The 20,488-nt window shown below is 40.1% G+C and overlaps 1 protein-coding gene across 1 annotated transcript in view; it reads left to right on the plus strand.

The window, feature by feature from the left end:
- Nucleotides 1–283: 283 nt before the first annotated feature.
- ADAM22 (ADAM metallopeptidase domain 22) overlaps nucleotides 284–20,488 on the plus strand; it is a 123,128-nt gene continuing 102,923 nt past the window's right edge. Inside the window, exons 1-3 of the mRNA XM_062494725.1 lie at nucleotides 284–341; nucleotides 517–674; nucleotides 16,473–16,549. Coding sequence (XP_062350709.1) covers nucleotides 284–341; nucleotides 517–674; nucleotides 16,473–16,549 — 293 coding nt within the window. The remainder of the gene's footprint in view (nucleotides 342–516; nucleotides 675–16,472; nucleotides 16,550–20,488) is intronic.

The following is a 20,488-nucleotide window of genomic DNA, read 5'->3' on the forward strand; positions in this document are numbered from 1 at the left end:
CCCTGCGGCGCTGCCCGGGCCTCGGGGCTTCCCCTCCGGTCTCGCCCCGCTCCCTCACGCCCTGGCAAACGACTACATTTCCCAGCACTTCCCTCTTCCGAGCTGGCTCTGCGGGGAGCTTCGCCGGCTCTCGCCATCTCCTCGCTGGCAGGGGGCTCGGCGCGGCGGCGGGGCGGAGCTCGCCAGCCCCGGCCCCGCGGCAGCCGCGGCCCCGCAGCCCCCCCCGCTCCCGCTCCCGCCCGTGCAGGCGCGGGGCCGGCGGCGCTCGGCGGCGGGCAGCGCCATGCGGGCTGCCGCCTGCCTCCTCTGCCTGGCGCTCGGCGCCCTGACAGCGGCCCCAGGTGAGTCGCGGTGGCGGGGCAGCGCCGCGGCGCTCGGTGCGGGGGCGGCGGGGAGGGGGGGACGCGGCGCCGAGGCTGCTGCGGAGCCCCATGGAAACGGAGCCCCCGCTGCAGCCTGCGCGCCGGGGGCGAGGGCTCAGCCGGGTGACAGCAGTGCCTCTCCCCTGCGCAGGAGGCGCCGGGCCGGCGGCGGCGGCGGGGCGGCGGGGCCAGAGCCCCTTCGCGGAGCGAGAGAGCATCAGGCCCCTGCGGCTGGTCTCCGGCGAGGGCGGCGGCGGGGCGCGGTGGCCGGCGCTGAGCACGCGGGTGCGGAGCGAGGCGGCGCGGGCACAGGTAAGCGCCGGGCGGGGGGACCGGGGCCGGCGGTGCTGAGCATCGCCGCGCCCTCCGCCGAGGGGGTTTGCACCGCCGGAGGATGGATAGCGCTCGGTGCGGAGCGATGCTCGGTGCGGAGCGATGCTCGGTGCGGAGCGGCGCTCGGCCCGACGCGCGGCTCGGTTTCCCGCAGGAGCGCGGGGAATGCCAGTCCTGTGCGAGGGCGCCCGAATTAGTTAAGATGGTCCCCGTGCCTGTTAATGCCCTCCCCCGGCCGGCAGCGGGGCCCGGGCGGGCACAGCCCGCTGCCTGCGGCGGCCGGGGCGCCCAAAATGAAAGTTGCGGTGCCTTTGCGACAGCGGGGCTTGAAGCGCTGCGGCTTCTGGCCGAAGCGTGGGCACCGTGGGTTGGTGTTCTGTGGACTCGGATGTGATTTAAAAAAATAGAAATTGTATATCGGAAGGGAATTGCTTGAAATGTAACATGTGAACTAAACACAGGACTTAACTTATTGCCTGCTACCCAACCCGGGCAGCAAATATTTCCAAATTCCATAGAATCATAGAATTATTAAGGTTGGGAGAGACTTCTAAGATCATGGAGTCCAACCATTAATCTGGCCCTATTTGTGTTAAAAACCATATTTCTGTTATAGGAAGACCAATCCCTATAACTTTAATCAACCTCATCTTGTATTAACATGCAGTGACTTTCATCTTGACCCCTTTTGTTTAAGGTGGTACATTGCTGTTACATCTGAAGGAAAGAGACATTGAGTCCATATTGTTATAGATGTAGAACATAAAATCTGAGCATTTGAGGTAACTGCTGACATAGAGGATGAGCTGCAGGCCTCTGTTTCCTCCTTTTCTAATTGGCTAGTCTGTGTTTAAAAAACAAATTAGGTGAAAAAATTCTCATTTTTTTTATAATCCATGAAGTATAAGAACCAACAATTTGCATCCTATTTGTTTAATTAAATAATAAACAAGCTCTTCATAGCAAATGTATTTGCCTCTGAATGTAGCTTACTCTATGTAAAGATGTTTTTAGATATGAAGACCATATTTACAGTACAATAAAATGTGAATCTCAAAGTTCATAGTACTTTGTTCAAAGGAGAAAAAAAAGATCCTTCAGGCATTTCAGGATTCTTTGAAGACCCCCAAAAAGTCAAACGCTTTGTCACGCGTCTGTTTTAAACTTAGTAATGGTTGCATTTGGCTTCAATATTAGGCTTAAAATACTGGTTTTACAGAACAAACCTCTAATTAATGGATTTTGTTTTTCTGAATGTCTCAGCTTTTATTCACCAAATCTTATGCTCATAAAATTTTCAAGGCATTCTGATCTAATTAAGTTGCTAGTATGAATATTAGTCTAAGTAGAAAACAAAAGGTAACAGGTGGTTTGGAAAGGGTGAAATACATTTATTTCACAACAACCTCCACAATAAACCAATGTTAATGTGTAAAAACTCCGATGTAAAAGTGAAAGGTTCTACAACTTTTACTCTTGATCAAGAAGTTTCCCTGCTGCTGCTTAAAGTATTCCCAGCCTTTTCCATGGTACCTGGTGGTTGTTACTCACAGTAGCTTACAGTGTTTTGGACAAAAAAAAAATAATAAAAAATTGCCAAGCAGGCTGAACCTAGCGAGGCTGTACAGATTTTCTGTTATTCTGGCACAGAGCATGTTGCATCCTAATTGCAGGATATTGCATCCCTTGCCCAGGGATCTGAGTCAGCTCGGCAGTAATGGACCAGCAGCATGTCTGACTTTGCTTAAGTGAAGTTGTGTAGGAGCTGCATTTAGGAGGGTAATTATCAAACTTATGGACTAACTTCACAGAGTGAACTTTTATGGTGCTTTTGGGTGTCTGGTGAACATCTCATTAAGTATAAAGATACTGGATTCTGCTCATTCTTGAAGAGACACCCATGTCTGCCCTGAAGAGTTCACAGTCAGTGGCATAAAAAGAGTAGGGGAACAGAGGTGTCCTCTACATCAATAACATTTCCATATGTATTTGTTTGTTTTATGATTAAATACACTCTGACTCTCTCCATGTTCTATCCATTGCTAATAGTCTTTGAGTAGCTGTATTTGAGAGTTAAAAAAGCAGGTCTTGACTACAGATTTCAAACCAAATGGCCTTCTGGATTAGTTAAGGGAGCATGCTTCTTTGAGGAGGTAAAGGCATTCAAGAAGAATCCCTGGTGAGTGAAAGACTAGCAACCTTGTCTAGAAAAACAAAGATACCTGAATGGGAAGGTGCATTCAGAGGACTAGCCAACAAGGCTGCAGTTGAATTAATGTAAAACAATGTAGTTGTGTTTTGAATTGGATAAAGATAAAAGGGGGGCAGGGGGGGAGACAGATAAGCTGGAGAGAAGGAAGCTGCATTAAATCGGATTGGATTCCTTTAATTCCTGGATGAAAGCTGTAGCTGCAGAAAGGGCAGAAGTTGAACAAGAAGGATGCAAGCCTGAGTTCAGAACTGCACAAAGGGAAATTAAGATGATCATGCAGAGGAATGCAGAAGAAAAGCATGGCCTTTGCAGATCAGGAGTTTTAGAACAGGCTTATGTTGGAGTTGAGCCAGAGGAGCGCAATACGAGAACAGGGGGGTGAAAGGAGATAATTGAAGGCAGAAGTGACTGGGAAGTGATGGATGGCAGATTTCTAAAAAATAATGGTTTGTTTTCAGCATTTGTTGAGGTTTTTCTCTAGCAACTTCCTTCATTTTGTTTGTTTTGGGGTTTTTGGGCCATTGCCATCAGAGTTGAGTGACTTTTCTACATGCATGCCTTACTATTAAATAGTAAAGGAAATAGTCCATATACTCATCTTAGAAACCCAGAATGTGATTGCCTAAAAAACATAATTAATATGCTCACAATTGTAGTTGTCCAAGATTGCTGAACCTCGCAACACAGCACAAGGAAAATGTGTTAAGCTATTACATGCTCATGACATTAATGTTTTAATGTACATATATAGTGGATGCTGGAGAATTCACGTGACTTTGGGCTTCTGCTTTTAATTCCATTGCAGAATAGAGTCATTACTAGTATCTGTGACACTCCTGTATGTTGATTTCTCTGTTCCTCAAAGGATGCCTGCTAGCAGCTGCACAGCACTTAGTGTATAGAATAATCAAGATAAGATATAGCTGAAAATACACTAATATTATATTATCGTGTATGCAATCCAGAATTTTAGCAATGGACAACTAATTTACTGTTGCATAAATAAGTGTATTAGAAGATGAGATTCTTCTATGTCAGGGGCATTCAGGGAAGACTTATCTAATATTTTTGTGTTTGAAAGAAGGGCAGTTCCCATCTGGGACATTTTTAAGGAACCTTTAAACTTGTAAGAAGCACATGGGAAACCACAAGTTTTATAATATTTTCCTTTAGTCAATATGGTGTAGGTATGTTCTTTTTTAAAATGTGGGAATATGTAAGTATTGCTCCGCACTGCCTGTGTTATCATTATCCATTTTTGATACAGGGAAATTAGTGAGATTTGGTGTGATTTTCAATGGGAACAGGGTTCTGACCTGCTATGGATTGAGATTCACTCATCTCTTCTGGTTGTGCCAGAAATCCATGATATTGCAATTTCTGTGTCTCAAGCTTCTGTTTTTTCACTTGCTCATTGCCCCTTGTCATGAAGGTACACTGGATTCCTTCTGAGAGAGTGAAGGGATGACCTGGTTGTAGGGAGTCTGGCCTGAAGGGACTCCAGGACTGAGCTGCATCTGGACACAGAAATGCATGTTGTTTGTAGTCCAGAGTGAGTCAGTAGTTTTCAGTAAATAACTTATTTGTCTTCTGCCGCCTGCGTTGCTTGTGAGCAAATGATACAATTGCGTACACCTATTTGGAATCATGGCTTGCAGATTTCTTAAATGATTTCTTATTGCTAATAATCAATTTCAGAGAAGCTTTGCTCTGTCATGCTGAATTTGCATAGCCTCTGGATTTGAAATCTTCATTAGTTATTCAAATGTTGCCTAGTCTTTGCAATTGGATTCTCTGATTTCCTGTTGTTTCACTCTAGTCTTCAAACAGCTTATCCCTGTTCTTTGCAGGTGCTTCTGAAATTGCTGACTCTTGCTTTCTCTTCTGAAGCTGTCAGTTTTTGTTGGTGTTGCATGTTACTGTGTTGGGTAGCTCCAACAAATAGTAATTTTTTTCTTTAAAAAAAGAGCTCTGACTGTTGAGCAACTTATGAAATATCTCTAGAGTTTGGGACAGATGGATGGTGACTCTTGGAAAAAGAGAAGTGTCATGAGAAAGTGCCTGATTAAAAAAATCTTTTTCTGCCCACTTAATCAAATGACTTCTGTCTCTTGAAGAAACTTAGGCATGATTTCTTTTCGTCCTAACACAAAACCAAAGGGAAGGAGGCTAAACTGGGAAAGGGGCTATAGTGAGTAATAACATGCATTTGGTTTATTGCTGAATTTGGTTTTCTTCCTGCCTTGTTCCCTCTTAAGGTTTGTAAGGCATTAGGTAAAATGTGTGTGATATTTTACTGTATGTTCAGTGTATGCAGTTCTGCAGTATGATAAGATACTTCACCAACATGGCACTATTTTATGAATATGTGAATGGTGATTAAAATATTCATACTCTTGATGCAGGTCTTGCTTTCCTGAAAAGGAAAAAAACCTGCTGAAAGCTAAACTTTGCTGTAAATAGTTTGTTGAATGATGTAAGGGCATTGAGGGTGTCCTTTGATTTCTGATGTAGGAGGCACTTTCAGGTACACCCTCTTATAGAAGTACTCCAAGTGTATTTTGGTATTTTATAGGCAAATAATAGTTCAAATTCCCAACTTATCCTTCTTTGCAAGCTCATATCAGGAAAAGTCTGATAATGAGATTTGTTGTGACAGTAAATGTATAAGTTCAAAAATCATCCAGCAAAAAAATCTCTGGTAGCTGCTGCTTCTGAGTTCATGTTGTCATTTTCTCATGCTAGTGCCATAGCAGACTGGAAAAGAGAGATATTTCTAAAGCTATGGCTTAGCTTCATAAAACAGGCTTATATACAGCCAAAAAGGATCTTAAAGGCTCAGATGTAACAATTTGTGTAGAAAGTATTTTCCCAGCATTTGCTTGTTGCCATGATTAATGTAGCAACTGCAAAGTCTGACAGAGTGATTTCCAGCTCTGGTGATGAATGTGTCTGTATTCACTCCTGGTCTGTGTTGGTGACCCTGAGTGCAGGACAGGATCACACCAAGTATTCTTTCTGCCATGCTTTCACCGTGTTATCTGTTTTGGGGCTTCTACAGTGGCTAATGAGCTGTATCAGCTATAACACATGGATGGTGTAGAAGTGTGTTGCACCCTGAGCAGTATCATGATAAACTTTGATGGGATTTAGCCATATTCTGGAGGAACTACCTGTGAAGTTAAGATTCACCCTGAAATATTTGCTACAAGAGCATTATGGATGTATGTGTTAAAAGGTCATGGTAGATATATTATCCTTCTGATAGTTCAGGTCCCTTTTGTAGTTTTCCCAATAATCATACCAGTCTTTAAGTGACTCAAAACTAACAACTTTTTTAGGGCTCTGCTTGTGAAAACATTATCACAGATATCCTGTCAAACACTGCTTAAAGGTCAATCAAACTGTGTAAAACCTTCAAAAGCCTGGTAGGTTCAGCTCTCTAAATTGTGGGTCCTTCTAGCTAGCACTGGCTCAGTGTTTTTCCCTCTCCAGTTAGCTCTGCTGAGGTTTGAAGTCCTTCCACTTGTTGTTGTCTCCCCTGGAGTTTCTCCCCTGGAGAGGATGGAAGATGAGGATCCTTGTCTTCCTCTCCCATGGGTTTGAGCCAAGGCTGCCTCTCCTCCCAAGCAGACTGTTCTTCTGCTTCATGGGAAGTAACTCACATGTCAGATGATTTAGTTGCCAGCCCAGGCCCATGTGTATTCTCTCAGTCTGGGTAAGTGTGGATACAGAGGGTGAAGTCCAATACTGTCAGAGGCTCAAGACTGGACACAGGATTTTGGTGTCTTCCTATGCAGTCTTTCTCTTAATCTACTGATACAGTTCAGTGTTTTCATCTAGACAAAAAAAGGACTAGATAATATTTTTCAGTATTGTTTTTTCTAGAAATAGTGTATTAGTTTGTTTCTTGCATGTTAACCATTCAACGTCTCCGAAAATTACCGTAACTCCCATCCTGTCTTCCTTTTCTCTAGTTTTAACTTGTGTAATTTATTTTAAACAATGCCAAATTTGCTATGATTGTCTGGGGAACAAACTTTCAAACAAGAAAACCTCCAATGCCCCTCTAGTTACCTTCTTTCCTCTGGCTTGCCAGTTGTCTCCTAGATAGTGCATGGATATGCTGCTCTGTGGAGATGTCTTTTGGAGCACATACAGGATCGCAGAGATCTGTCGCATGAAATTTAGCTCTTCATAGCTGCAGATGCTCCCTGATAGTGCTCCTCTGAAGCCACTGCAATAGTTGCATTAATCTGCAGAGGAGAAATAATTGCTGCAGGGGTGAACTGTGCAGCAGCAGCTGTGCTGATCCATGGCCAAGCGTGGATGCGGAACAACATTGTCCTCAGATGGAAGCATGTCCAGTGCAGATGAGAGCTTTGGACACTGAAGATTACATCTGTGCAAGCTTTTAGTACTTTAGTGGGAGGACTGTGCGAAGGAAGGCTTATGTTTTTTTTCTCAGAAAATTTATTGTTAAGCACTGAACAGAAAGGTGGCTGAAGTGCGCGTAGACGTGGTCAGGATGTGTTCTGCCAGGCTGTGGCATGCACTGCCATGATGGGGCTTGGCTGGTTGGGTAAATCCAAGTGGAAAGTCAGGGCCACCTGAGATTAAAGAATTATGAAGAAATCACGGAAAGCAGCAAATGAGGTAGAGGTGATTTAACTGTTGGGTCACTAGGAGTCCAGCTTGAAAATTGGATTCAGTTACAATAAGTTAAAAGCATGGCATTGTTGCTGTGCATTTGCCCCCAGACAATGAAATCTGTTGATTCATCTGGTAATTTGACCAGGTCAGGTTTCTCTACTTATGCTAAATACACTGTGAAGTCTCTCTTTCTTCCTTGCTTTTAACTGAAATGGGCGCTACCAGACCGGAAAACTGTAGCAAAGGACCATGCTTTAGAAAAAGTGTACTCCAGAATGTGATATTAATACAAAGTTTAGAAAAAATTGTGTGGGTAAATGCCTTCTAATGAAAGTGTGATGTTTAGGAATGTGGATGCTAGAGTCCTTACTTACAGCTCAAAAATTGCCCAGAAGAATAGCAGTATATAGGAATACACTCTGTTCCAGAAATGTCTCCTTAGAGTATTTCAACTCAAGTTTGGTGGGAATAAAAAAAGTCCATTCATCAGTTGTTTCAGAAAATATATACAGTGAAAATGTTGATTCATTTTGATCTCCAAGGCTGTATCAAGGGGAAAAGGAGTTTTGAAATTTGCTTTTCTTGCACTTTTCTACTTGAAGCAGGACTTTGATACTTGAATGTAAAGGGTGAGTCATATTTAAAAAGTATTATCTGTGGAATTGATTGAGCAATGTATTGGCATGCCTAAGAGTCTGCAAGTTTTGTCAAGCTTTTGTTAGCCTCTAATGTTAACAAGATGTTGGCAAACTTTCTGTTGGTGTCCAGGGTCCATTCCTGGGAGAAGTTAACCATGTTGGTAGGCTTTAGGTGTCAAGAGTGCTTGTTACTTCCAGTGGACGGAGCTAATCTTTTGGTAGTAAGCTTTCATTTGTATGTAAACTAAATGTAAGACAAATTAGAAGGTGTTTGAAATATGTCACTGTGCTGCTGAAAAAAGGTTTGGTCACTGATACTGGTATAATGGAGCAAAGTTAGAGGGGACTCTTTTTACTAGATTTGAATGCTTTATTTGCAATGTAAAGGCAGCTTAATGGAGGGTTTTTGTAGATTTTTCTCATAGTGGAACTCTGTTCCTTCTTTTCTGAAGACTACAAGAGACGCTGAAAAGTGTGCCTTTAAATGTTATTGATTCCTTTCAGAGCTTGAAAAACACATAGCTAAAAATGACCTCAAGGAACCATCTGCTTCAGCAAAGGAAATGCCTTCACTCCTCCCGGACTGTTGGATCTGTTGAGTTTTCCTTCTTGCCTAAATGGTGTTCTTGGACAATAGTCCTTTCTCCAGAGAGATGACACAGAGCTGCAGATGGGTTCACGCTCAAGGGTTGCCCACAGCATGTGCAGTGCTGCCCTTGTGTGCTCTGTGCCCCTGCAGATGGGGGCTGTGTTGGTTGTTTGCCTCTCACTCTGCAGCTGTGCACGAGTAGCGTCTCCTTTAGCATCTCCTTTGGTTTCTGCCCGCTTGAAACTGCCAGGGAGAGGGGGTATTTTACTGGGGATAGATTGTCCTTGTTGGAGTTCTTTCCCTCTGATCTCATGTTTGTTCACAAAGTAGTTTCCACCTCTGACTGCAGCCAGGTCCTGGGCTGCTGAGTGATGCAGATAGAACACGTTGCACTAGTGCTGCTGGACTATTTTTTCTGACTCCTAGGCGTTGCTTTTCCTGTTAGATCTGGCTTTCTGAAAATTACAGCCACTGTGGGGAGCAATGGAAACTGGTGTTTCTGGGTCACAGGGTGAGTCTTTGCTCTGCTTCCTGTCTTAGTTTTAGACTTGTGATCTTCAATGGTCATCATACTTTTTTATGAATTATGGCAGGAAAAGATTCTGAACTTTTCAAATTTTCATTCACGACTGTCTTTGTTTTCTATATGGAACCCTGTAATTGATTACTCACACTTTTAACAACCTGTTTGATCACAATTTCTCTAGCCATTAGTACTTGATGAAGAAGATTTCTGGGCACATTTTAAAAACATGAAGTTGAGCCATCAACAATTTTCTGGTTTTGCTGCAGGAGTGGTATATTTAAGACCTCTAGCACTGTACTTGTATATAAGCTTTTGTTCATGTATCCTTTCTGCTTCCATTTCAGAAAAAGAGGGCAGAAAAAGACTTCCCAAAAGTTCTTGCAGTTCTTCCTTTCACAGTGATTTGAAGACTTGCAGTAATTAGTCCCACAGGAAATCAAAACTTATAAACAAAATCTCAGAATCAAATTAACATCATCCTCTACACTTAAAAGCACAACCAATGTGAGATCTGGTGCCACAGGGCTTTACTGATGCTGGGAACAAGTGTTAGATTGCCTCTTGGGAAGCAGCATCTTGCCCACCCAATTACTCAAGTTTGTCCTATTAGATATGTGAGACCTAATCGTAGCTTGTGCTAAATTTGCTAGCAGTGACAGCCCAGTAGTTTTCCTGACTTCATTGTTCCACTTAACAGTTAACCTTGGGTGAATTTTTGAGAAAGATGAAATGGAGGTGAGGAAGGAGAGCAGGAAGAGAAGCTTTCAGGGGTCCTCAGAAGGATCCATGCTTGGAGCAGTGACACTTGTGTGACATCTTGTGCCAGTTTGTGCTTGGGACTTTTTTCCCCTTGTGCTCTTCCCCCATATATATTGAGCAAATTCAAGCAGTCTCTGTATTCAAACACACAAATGGAAAAACTAGGGGGGGTTGTTGTGATTTCTTCCCCTGCTGGGAAGATTAATTACTGGCATTTTAGAGGTACAAGTGGTTCTTGCTTCTGAGTTTGAGTTCATTGATGCTATGATGTTTATAGGGAGAAAAGCTATTTTAGGTCATGTTTATGACCACAAGGAACTGGGCCTTGGCACTACGCTCTAGCTGATGGTGTACACTCTAGTTCTCCCTGTGCTCTGCCCTCACTTGGCATGGAGGACAGATGTGTGATCCAGGACTAAAAAATGAACATACATCTGTTAAAATATTTTCTTATTTCTAGCTTTTCTTCAGAATAAATAATGGACTTACTAAATGTGCCCCAAAGAGGAAGTTGTAAAAGTGTTTTCATCAAACCATGATTCTATTCTGCAGTATTTTCATTAAATAAACTCTGCCCCACCAAATGCCCCAAAGAGATTTAGATTTATGCATTGGATAAAAAGAGAGAGCTTGCATGATGTCAGATAATGATGATTGATACAGTAAATGAATGCCTATAAGTATTATGAGAATGCTAAGGAATGTAAAAAAAAGAGATTTTGCAGTTGTTCAATATGCTATGACATGTGGATCCAGTTCAGTGATACTGAACTTTTGATTAAAATTAGATATTTTCAAATGGCAGTAGAAAGGGCCTGAGGAAATAATGTTGCAGTTATATTTTATTGTGTATTTTTGAAAGAAGATTCTTTCACTTGGGATACATATTTTTAGTATTAGAGCTAGGCTTATTTCTGAATTTTGTGTCTTAGCAAAGTTTTAATTATTTTTTTCCCAGTACAGTGAAAATGTAATTTTAAAACAGATTTCTTATTTTACATAAAGCAACAATATTCTGCAGAACTCTGAATTTATTACAAGAAAGCTGAGACTGCAGATTGTCTTTTTAGAGTGTGTACTTTTTGTGTGTTCTTTTATAGAGTGCTAATTGGCACTGCATTTCTCTACTGTAGCATAAATTTTTTTGTAATGATTATTTTCAAAACAGCAAATGTAGGTAAATCTGCATTAAATTTTAGTGTATTTTTCATTTAATTTCATAAATACATTTATTTTGATTTCCCATTAGCTTATTTCTGTCCTTAATGGACTTAAGATAACTTATATTATTTCATACACACTTAAGGGACTGTCAACAAGCTGAGGTTTCTGTTCTATGAAATGGGGGGGGAGAAATTAAATTTATATCTAAGGAATCAATTATTCTGTAAATTTGACCGACTCACCAAATGTCTGCTATAAAATCTCATTGTTCTTGCAATCTCTGAAGCACACTTCTAAAGCTTTTTCTTCCTGTAACGTCCTGTGTTATTTTATCTCTTGATTCTCTTGATGCTTTTCTTTCAAATCTACAAATTTGATCAGAATCTTTTAATTAGAAACTACAATGCTATATATAGTAGTAAATAGAAATTTTTTTACATCAAAGGGCAAACATATAAATAGGATTTTCTTCTTGATTTTATATGAGACTTTGTTCTTTTTTGACAGAAATTTTTGTTGTCTCTTCCAGGAAAACTTATAAAAATGTATCTAAGTGCTTTATTAAGGATACTTCTCAAGGAAGAAACATGTTATGAGGAATTGCACTTTGCATCACAACGTGTTTTTAATTATTTTTCCTTATTTTTTGAGGAAAAATCTTATTCATCATGTTACTGTGCTGCTTTCAATGCTCAACTAATTATACACAATGTGAGGAAAATGTCTAAATTTTTCTATTTGAAATTCTTGTTTGTTTCATTATTCAATAAAGTGCATGGCTTGTAAATGTTTCACTGGTGGTTAAGATACTTGCCCTGTTTGAAATGAAAATCATAGAAATATATAAAAGGTTAGCTGCAGAGCAGTGCACTGATGTTGATCTGTGGTGATGTGTGTTAGTTGTAGTTCATGTACATTTGCTCCCTTCACAGGTGCTCATTCTTTGGGGCCGGTTTCTGGAGAAGGCTGAACCACAGCAGGAGTACCAAAGGGACATCATTATTCTGTTGTGTTTCTCTGTAGTAATAGTCATATTTGGTACTGATTGTCCATCTCCTCTGTTACTGAAGTGATCTCTGAGGCATGGAGCAGGTGATTTAAAATAATTGGAATCACATTGCTCTTGGTTTGGCAGGAAGGTTTGCATACCACTTTTGTTTTTGTAGAATTCAAGCTTATAATCTTTGCTTTAGATAAAGCATCTCTCTGTGCTTAGTGGTTTGAAATAACCTTTTCCACTCCATTTACTCTTGATTCCTTTCAGACATTCACTGACATGCTTAAACCTCACAATCTTTAACAGAAGTTAGCTCTGCAGAGTTGCATTATGTGCATGGGATGCTTTGTGTTTTCTGTAGCGGGCCTTGCAGGTCCAGTGCAATTTATGCACCACTAGAAATTGCACCTGAAGTACTGCAGCTAGTTTCAGAGCTGTTATTGGTATTTTTCTTCTTCAGTTGCATGACATAAAAATTTCAGAACTTTTTGATTGTGTCGGAGGCATTGCATTGTGCTCTTCCATTAAGTTGTTCGATTCTCCTTTCCTGGCTCTTGTTCATGTTCTGCTTTGAGTGCATCTTCTGGTCTCCAGGAACTCCTCTTTAATGACTCAGTTGTCAGCCACTGATGTGTCAAGCTGATGGTTGTTGCAAAAGCCTCACATTTTCTGAGAGAATTGCTGGGTTTGAGAACTGAATAATGTAATTGATTGTCTAACTTCTGTGGTTTAGGGAAGCCTTTGCAAGTGTCCTTGTTACTTCTGTTTGACTGAGGTGGTATAGATGGAAAAGTACTTATTTCCTCTCCTTGGGTTCTTTAATTGACAAATGTCTATGAATGTAAGCTCCTTTGCAGCTGGCCATTTTACCTATTCACTAGGTAGATGTGCTTAACGATAACGTAGAGCCAAGACTTTAAAAAATCCATTTCTTTAAATTGTGGTTCTTAACCAGATGTTTAGAAGAACTGTAACCCTTAAAAATGCATTGTCTAGAATTCTTAAGGTGCAGCTTTTTGTTACAGTGGATGAGATTTTTGGCTGAGGGGAGAATCTGTCTTCCTCTTCATTCTCTCTTTTGAGTGTCCCCTTTGACTTCTTTCTGTTTCATCTAACCTGTGGTTTATTTAGATCAGTTTATTTGTCTGACAAAAACCAGGCCCACTCCAAGTGGTGATTAATTTTCTGCTGCTGGTCTGACTTTCTGGCTAGCCACATGAGCTGACAAGGGAGAGTAGGTAGGAAGACATGGCCAGGATGGGGCAGAACTCTTCATTTTCAGCAGCAGCCCACAGTGTGTGGTGTGACACAGACATGGATCAGGAAGGGATGCAGTTTCTGGAAAGGGATGAGTTTGTCAGGCTATCCAGAATGTCTTGGTATCTTGGTAGGTTTGAAGTGCTCTTGAGATACACTTGGTTGCACTTGAGCTTAAATTTCGTGGTAAGTTTCTGAGTTTGCATCATGTGTCTTGTGGAGCAGTTACATCTGTGTAACATTTTTCATATTAATTTATGCATGTATATTTTCTCCCTTAAATCCACATTAACAGTTTCTGTCAGGGAATAACTGTGGTCCAGGGTCACCTTAGAAACACATTAGCTTGTAGTTGTTTATCTTAGAGATGTGTTAAAGAGAGGAAATCTCCCAGACCAAGTCGATATGGTGCAATGTACCTAGCAGTTAAAAGCCAAACCAAACTGAAACAATATAGTCATTTTGGCTCTGATGGTCTATGAAGTGGCTATATTTTAATGAAATATGTTACATTTAATATATGTGCATTTAGAAATCCAAGTTAGGCTTTTTATATTCTTTCTTACTCACTAATTCTCTTCTGGTACCAGCATATGGTCATATAGAAGACTTGGTTATACTCTGTATAGAGATCCAAAGGATGACATATGTAGCTATGTTGTTAACAAGCAGGAATAATAAAATGCTGTAGAATGTTCTTTGCATTTAATGATGTAATGGGTGAGAATCAGAAAACTAGGGTGTCATTAGTCCTTTGATTAGAAAGCAGTTGTTGCAGTGCAGATGGATGAGTGAAGGTTAGCTAAGGTTGGCAAATGGGGTGCAGTGGAGCAAGGGAATGACAGAACTGCCACTGGTTCCTTGTACCTTACTTGATTCATGGCCTGTCACATCCTGTTTGTGAACAGCAGCCTGAAAATTCACATCTAACAAGAGAAGATGAAATTTTAAAATCATTCAAAGCAGACTCTGCTGCCTGAGAGGTGGAAAAGAAATAACAATGGTAATGTGATAATTTGCTGATGGTTGTTTTTGCTGTATTTGTGGTTGCCCTAGCTGCTGCAGGCCAGAAACAGCTAAATGATGGTCCTGCATGTGGATGCCATATGTGCTGTGGGTGTCTGTACATTTTGTGGGTGTCTGTCATTGCAGATGCCAGCTGGATGTGTATTTTTTAAATTTGCTTTTAATTTTTGATGCTTTTTTGATAGAAAGTAGGCTTTTAATATTGATGGTAATTATCCACCTATTATTTACCCAGATAAGGTAAATAATATGTAATATATATATTAATTTGGTCAAAAATTATACATTTGTTCAAAAAAGATGATAAATTGTCTAGAAATTGCAAGAACCACTTAGCAAAGACCTAGTGGCTTGTGTTACAAAGCAGGTTAGATGTAGTGGGGATAGACAAAAGGATATCTGACATGGAGTTACATCTACTGAGGCTCCTTCTAAGGAGCTTTCCAGTTTTACTGCATCCTTCTGAAGTGTAATGTAAAGTTGTAGTGTTTCTTGTCATGGAATTTTGTGTGCATCTCCACAGCAGTGACACAGCCAGGCATTTTTATAGAGGGCCCCCAGCCTGAGCATCTTCTAGTAAGAGAAACTGTCCCAACTTCTGGGGTTTTTTGTAGGATTCATCTGCTTGTGGATATGTATTAATGACTATTATCTTTTTTTATTTATTAATACTCAAGTTTATATATGTAAGATATTACAGGAAAATTTTGCTGTAGGGTAACTAAAAGATGTAATAAACAAACAAACAAAAATATCATGATTCCCTCAACTTTCTTTTTCATTGCTGCTGTTCTTTTCCAAGGAAGCTGGTATTCTCAGCTCTTCTGGATTTAATGCTTATTGAAAGCCTGCTAGTAATTTTAGAAAGAGTGAATTTGATGATTTGCATTATCCCATCCTGTTCTGTGTTTCCCAGAGTTTTCAATAAATCGTTTGTTACAGTTGCACTATCCTGTATATTTATTTGGAGAAGTCCAGTTTAGAGTGATAAGTGGTTCTTCAGCGTTTCCTCTTAGCTCCTCTGTCTACATGCTTCAAATCTTAATGTGCACATTTCAATGGAAACAAAATAGGAACAAAGTTGATACTGTTCCAAAATGTCTCTAAGTAGCTCTTCTTATTAATTAGCAAAATAACATGGCTGTTGTGTTTCTGGGGTGTTTTCAGGTCTAGAAACAAGTGTTGCATTTCTATTGGATAGCTGAGTATTTTCTTTTACTGTAATAAAACCCTGTTTCTGGCAGTTGGGAGTTATGAAGTGTTCCCAGGTTTGCTCAATATAGGACTGAATTAAAGGAACTAGTTTGGGGAGAATATATGGAAAAGAAAGGAAGAAAAGAAAGGAAGCAAGGAAGCAAGCTGTTTCTCTACCACTTATTTTTCTTTGGTTTTAGTAGCTGCTCAAGGGTTTGGAGTTTTGGGAACCTTTTAGAGGGTTGTGAGTCAGAGCTTTACAGAAAATGCAGCTAATTATATTTTAGCCCACTGTTGTCCCCTTGCTGTATGAGTGTCTGTGTGAATGAACAGTTTCTTTCAGGCAGCGTTGGTAAGATTTGTGAGGGTACAGTTGTCTGACCAAGCCATAATGTCTCAGCTGTGCTCTCTGGTCTGTGTCCAGTCAGGGTAAGGAACATGTGAGCCAGGGGAGGTCTCACTTTTGCTCTCTTTGCTCAGCTTTGCCCAGGATGGGAGTTTGAAGAGCCATTTCCTAGGGTGTAGATGGGTTAAAGTGGGGGCTACTCTGTGTCACAGATTGTGTTGCTGGAAATTCTTGAATAAGTCTCATAGATTCGGAAAACTGATCTTTTATTAATTAGCATACACTGTTTCAATGCAATTTTATTTGTTTAATGACATATTTTTACTTATTGTATATATTTTGTTTCTGCATTCTCAAACCAGTACAAAAGGTTTTGCCATGACTTAATAGTAATTCCACTCTTTTCCATATTGCAGTCTACCCACATTGCTCGAGCCAGCTTCCAGGTTGATGCTTTTGGATCATCTTTCATCTTAGATGTGACACTAAACCAGTAAGTAATGATTGTATCTTACACTACATTTGTCCAAGACCTGGTGCCTGTGAAATGGAATTTTCCAGTGGATTTTTTAGAGGCTGTATTATAGTAGAAATACTATTTTAGGTATTGAGTTAATTTGTAGTGATATATGTTATGTTCTGTTACTTTCTTGAGTAACACTGTAGACTTTGATGTTCCCATTGTTAGTACTTGGTAGCTATTCCACTATAACTGACATTTTAGTAGTATAATTTCACTTCACAGAATCACAGAAAGGTTCAGGTTGAAAGTGGCCACTGTGGGTCATCTGGTCCAACCTCCCTGCTCAAGCAAGGCCGTCTTAGAGCACAAGGCACAGGATTGTGTCCAGATGGTTCTTGAATATCTCCACACCCTCTCTGGACAATCTGTTCCAGTGCTTGGTTACCTGCAGATAAATAAACTCTTCCTCATACTGTGCATCAGTTTCTACTCTTTGTCTCTTGTCCTATTGTTTGGAACCACTGAGGAGAGCCTGGTCCATCCTCTTGGCACCCTCCTTTCAGATACTGACAGACACTGGTGAGGTGCCCTCTTTGTTGTCTCTTCTCAAGGCTGAACAGGCTCAGTTCTTCCAGTTTTTCATCCTAAGAAAGATGCTCCTGTCCCTTAATCATCTTTGTTCTCCTCTGCTGGACCCACCCGAGGAGCTCCAGGTCTCCCTTGTACTGATGAGCCCAGAACTCAGGCTCATCAGTACAACACTCCAGGTATGACCTTGCTTCTGCCAGTTTACCATAAAGGCAAATTACAAATTTCACACAGAGCCTCCCAGGATATAAAAGGATGGATTTCCCAAAATCTGGTAGCTCTGAGCATTGTAATAACCAAGCATAAAGTACTGAAAATACACCAATTGCACAACAGCTAATCCTCAAAAAAACCAATGACTACTTGGGAATGAAGTTTCTCCAGATGTTGTTTCCAGATGAAGTTTCTCCAGCCTTTTGGACCAGAGTAGCATTATAAGGCAGTAGCACTGTGAACTCCAGTCCACGAGAAAAGATTGAATAATTGTAAACTTACAGTGAAGTCTGGTGTGTGGCTTTCAGTAATGAGTTTTTGAACTAGTCTTTTAGCACAGCTGTTTTAACATAGGACTTTCTTTTCTGTCCTGAAGTGAAAAGAGAATAAATAATAGAGTAAATAGAAGTGTTTTGTTAAGTAAGTCAGCTCCCAATAATTCAACACTATGTTTTGTGGTTTGGTGTAAGAGTTTGCGTGCAATTGCTGCAAGTTTTTCTGCTGTAAGGACGAACTGTTCAGGTTGCAATGACACCCACTCAAATTTCAGGTTCATTTTTTCACTCGTAAATATTCTTGAAACAGTGGCAATTTCTTTGCATGCACTGATATCAATTAAAAAACACATGTGAGTCTCTGCTGGTTACAGAGAGTGGAGACACTGTGCTGCCGGAAAGAGAAGGCAAAAGGCTGATTTAGATGTATGATTTTATAACAACTGTATTTTAAAAACAGCTATAGAGGAAAAATTTCCTGCTGAAAAGCACCAAATCCTTGACACTGCAATGTTTCTTGGAAGTAGAAATTTTGTATGCATATTTATACCTTACTGAGAGTAGGCTGCACAAACTTGTTTTAATCTGGGAGGTTGGTGGTGTGGTCACAGTTAGTTTCTAAAAGATCAGCATTGTCCTTACAGTATAAATTTTAGGTCATCTTAAAAAAAGTAAACACATTTGCTAATGGTCTATGAAAAGAGAAGTTAAGGCTTTGATTTTATGAGCTGCAACTTTGTATGTATAAGGAAACTTGTAGGTAGAATTTTTTTGTTTATGCACATATGCACATAGACAAATATATGTTTGAAATTTTATTTGTTTTGAGCTGAGTACCATTTTATGTCATTCCTTTGCTGTCTTGGATCATATTGCACAAGTATGTGTATGGTAAGACCACGAAAATGCTTTCTTATTGTTCTTAAGAGTGCTGGAATCCAACTTAATATTAACTTTTCTTGAAGAGCTACATTTTTTACAATATGAAAGAAGTTCTATCACAAATGGTGCAAAATGAAAAGAAGGAGGCTGAAGGGAATCAAGATGCTTGGCTTCTATCATGATATGTAAATCAACTTTTAAACTACCTCTGAAATATCATTTGAAGATCATCCAATAAAAAGAAGGCCAGGTATACCAGAGCAACATTTAAAATTTATTTTTAATTATCAATCCTGTGAAAAAAATCATTCAGAATGTTGTAAACATATTTTTCTTTTGCAGTTCTCACTCTCCATATTGTATTCTATAAGTATATTTGGACCATAGTAGCTCTATAGTTGAAAAGTAGTTAAATTCTTGTAAGCAGCAAGGTTCAAGATTTTAGTTATCCTCTGGGAAAAAAATAGCAGTTTAGTATTCGTAACTGAACCTCTGCTGAGGTTCTTAAGCATGCTGAAACCACCCCCTGTGGTAAGATTAGCTCTTAAGTGAGAGAGCTCTTAAGCTCTCTCTCATTTGAGAAATGTTAAAGGAGGTATGGGGGACACAAAGGGAGAACTAATTTAAAACACATGGGTTATCAGAAAGGAGGGACACTCCTTGCTTATGTCAGTCTCCTTTCCTGCAGTCTTCATGTTGTTTAAAGCTTAGTGTACCTGAAAATACCTGAACATCATCTGTAGTTACCATATCAGTGGTGGTCAGACACAGTGAAAGTGTTCATTTTCCCATATGGTTCCCCAACTTATGGAGGAAAAAAGTTCAGAATTAAAATCAGGCTAGCAAAAAAGGGAGCCTAAAAATATCAGAAATTAAAATATGCTCCTGACTCCAGATGTTTGTCCACAAATATTTTTTCTTCATTTGCTGCTTTGCATGTGTGTGTTAATTTCTCTGTTCTTTTCAAATCCATATTTTTATCTGTCAGATTCTCTGTTGCCTCTGCTGCATTTGCCTGTTCTCTTTTATAAATACTCCTGTTGTGTACCCTATTTTATTTTAGATTCTGTTGCATTTGTGTATTTCCCATCTCTGTTGTTATTCAGTTCTCTAGAGTCACACATTTCTTTGTCATCTTTTTTTCATCAGGAATAGTTGTCCACTCAGCACCACCATAGGTACTGCACAAATGTCTTATTTTTCTTTATCTGTTTATTTGTTAACTTTCTATACACTCACAGTTAAGGTTGGCAGAAATGTTTGTGGTCTCCTACCTTTTTCTCTTCCCTCCTTGCCTGATACTTTCTGTTTTACCTTTTCATTTCACTCGCTACTATTGATTTGGGGTGTTAGTTGAAGCAACTTTCCCTTCTTCTGCCACCACCTCCCAGAACAGTGGTCTGCAACCAAGGGCTCACTGATTTCTGCAGTGAAACAAGCAGCGAAGATACAGGAACTGGGCAGGAAAATAAAGAAGCAGAACTTACACCAACATTTCACACATCAGGAAAACTGATGTCCAGGACAGGAGCATTTTGCATGTCCTGGATTGCAAGTGAGAGGAAGGAAATGCAAAAATTTCCAACTGGCCTTAAAGTGTGGCAGTTTAATTTAACACTGAAATACGTGTGCTTTCTTCTTGCTTATTTTGGATCTCAACCAGTTGTGAATGTGTATTTGTTCACATTAAATGCAGATGTAAAATATGTTCAAATATAACCTGGAATGATAATAAAAAGTAATAACAAGCTGTTGAAATTACAGTGTAGTTTCATTTCTTTTTCTTTCCCTAGTGATTGTGGCATTTTCTCCATATACTTCATCATATTTTCTCCCTCCTTTTTTCCCCTGAGTTGCCATAGTGTTTCTACAATGAGCTTTTTTCTAAGATACAGTGTTTCTTTTTAACTTGCCTTTTCAACTGTCTGTAGCATTTACAAAGGACCTTTCAGATCGAATCCGCTATATTTTTAAAAGATTCAATCCCTTAGGCAGAGGTTAGGGAAGCATT

The sequence above is a fragment of the Cinclus cinclus genome, chromosome 1 (genome assembly GCF_963662255.1).
Source record: "Cinclus cinclus chromosome 1, bCinCin1.1, whole genome shotgun sequence".
Classification (NCBI taxonomy): Eukaryota; Metazoa; Chordata; class Aves; order Passeriformes; family Cinclidae; genus Cinclus; species Cinclus cinclus.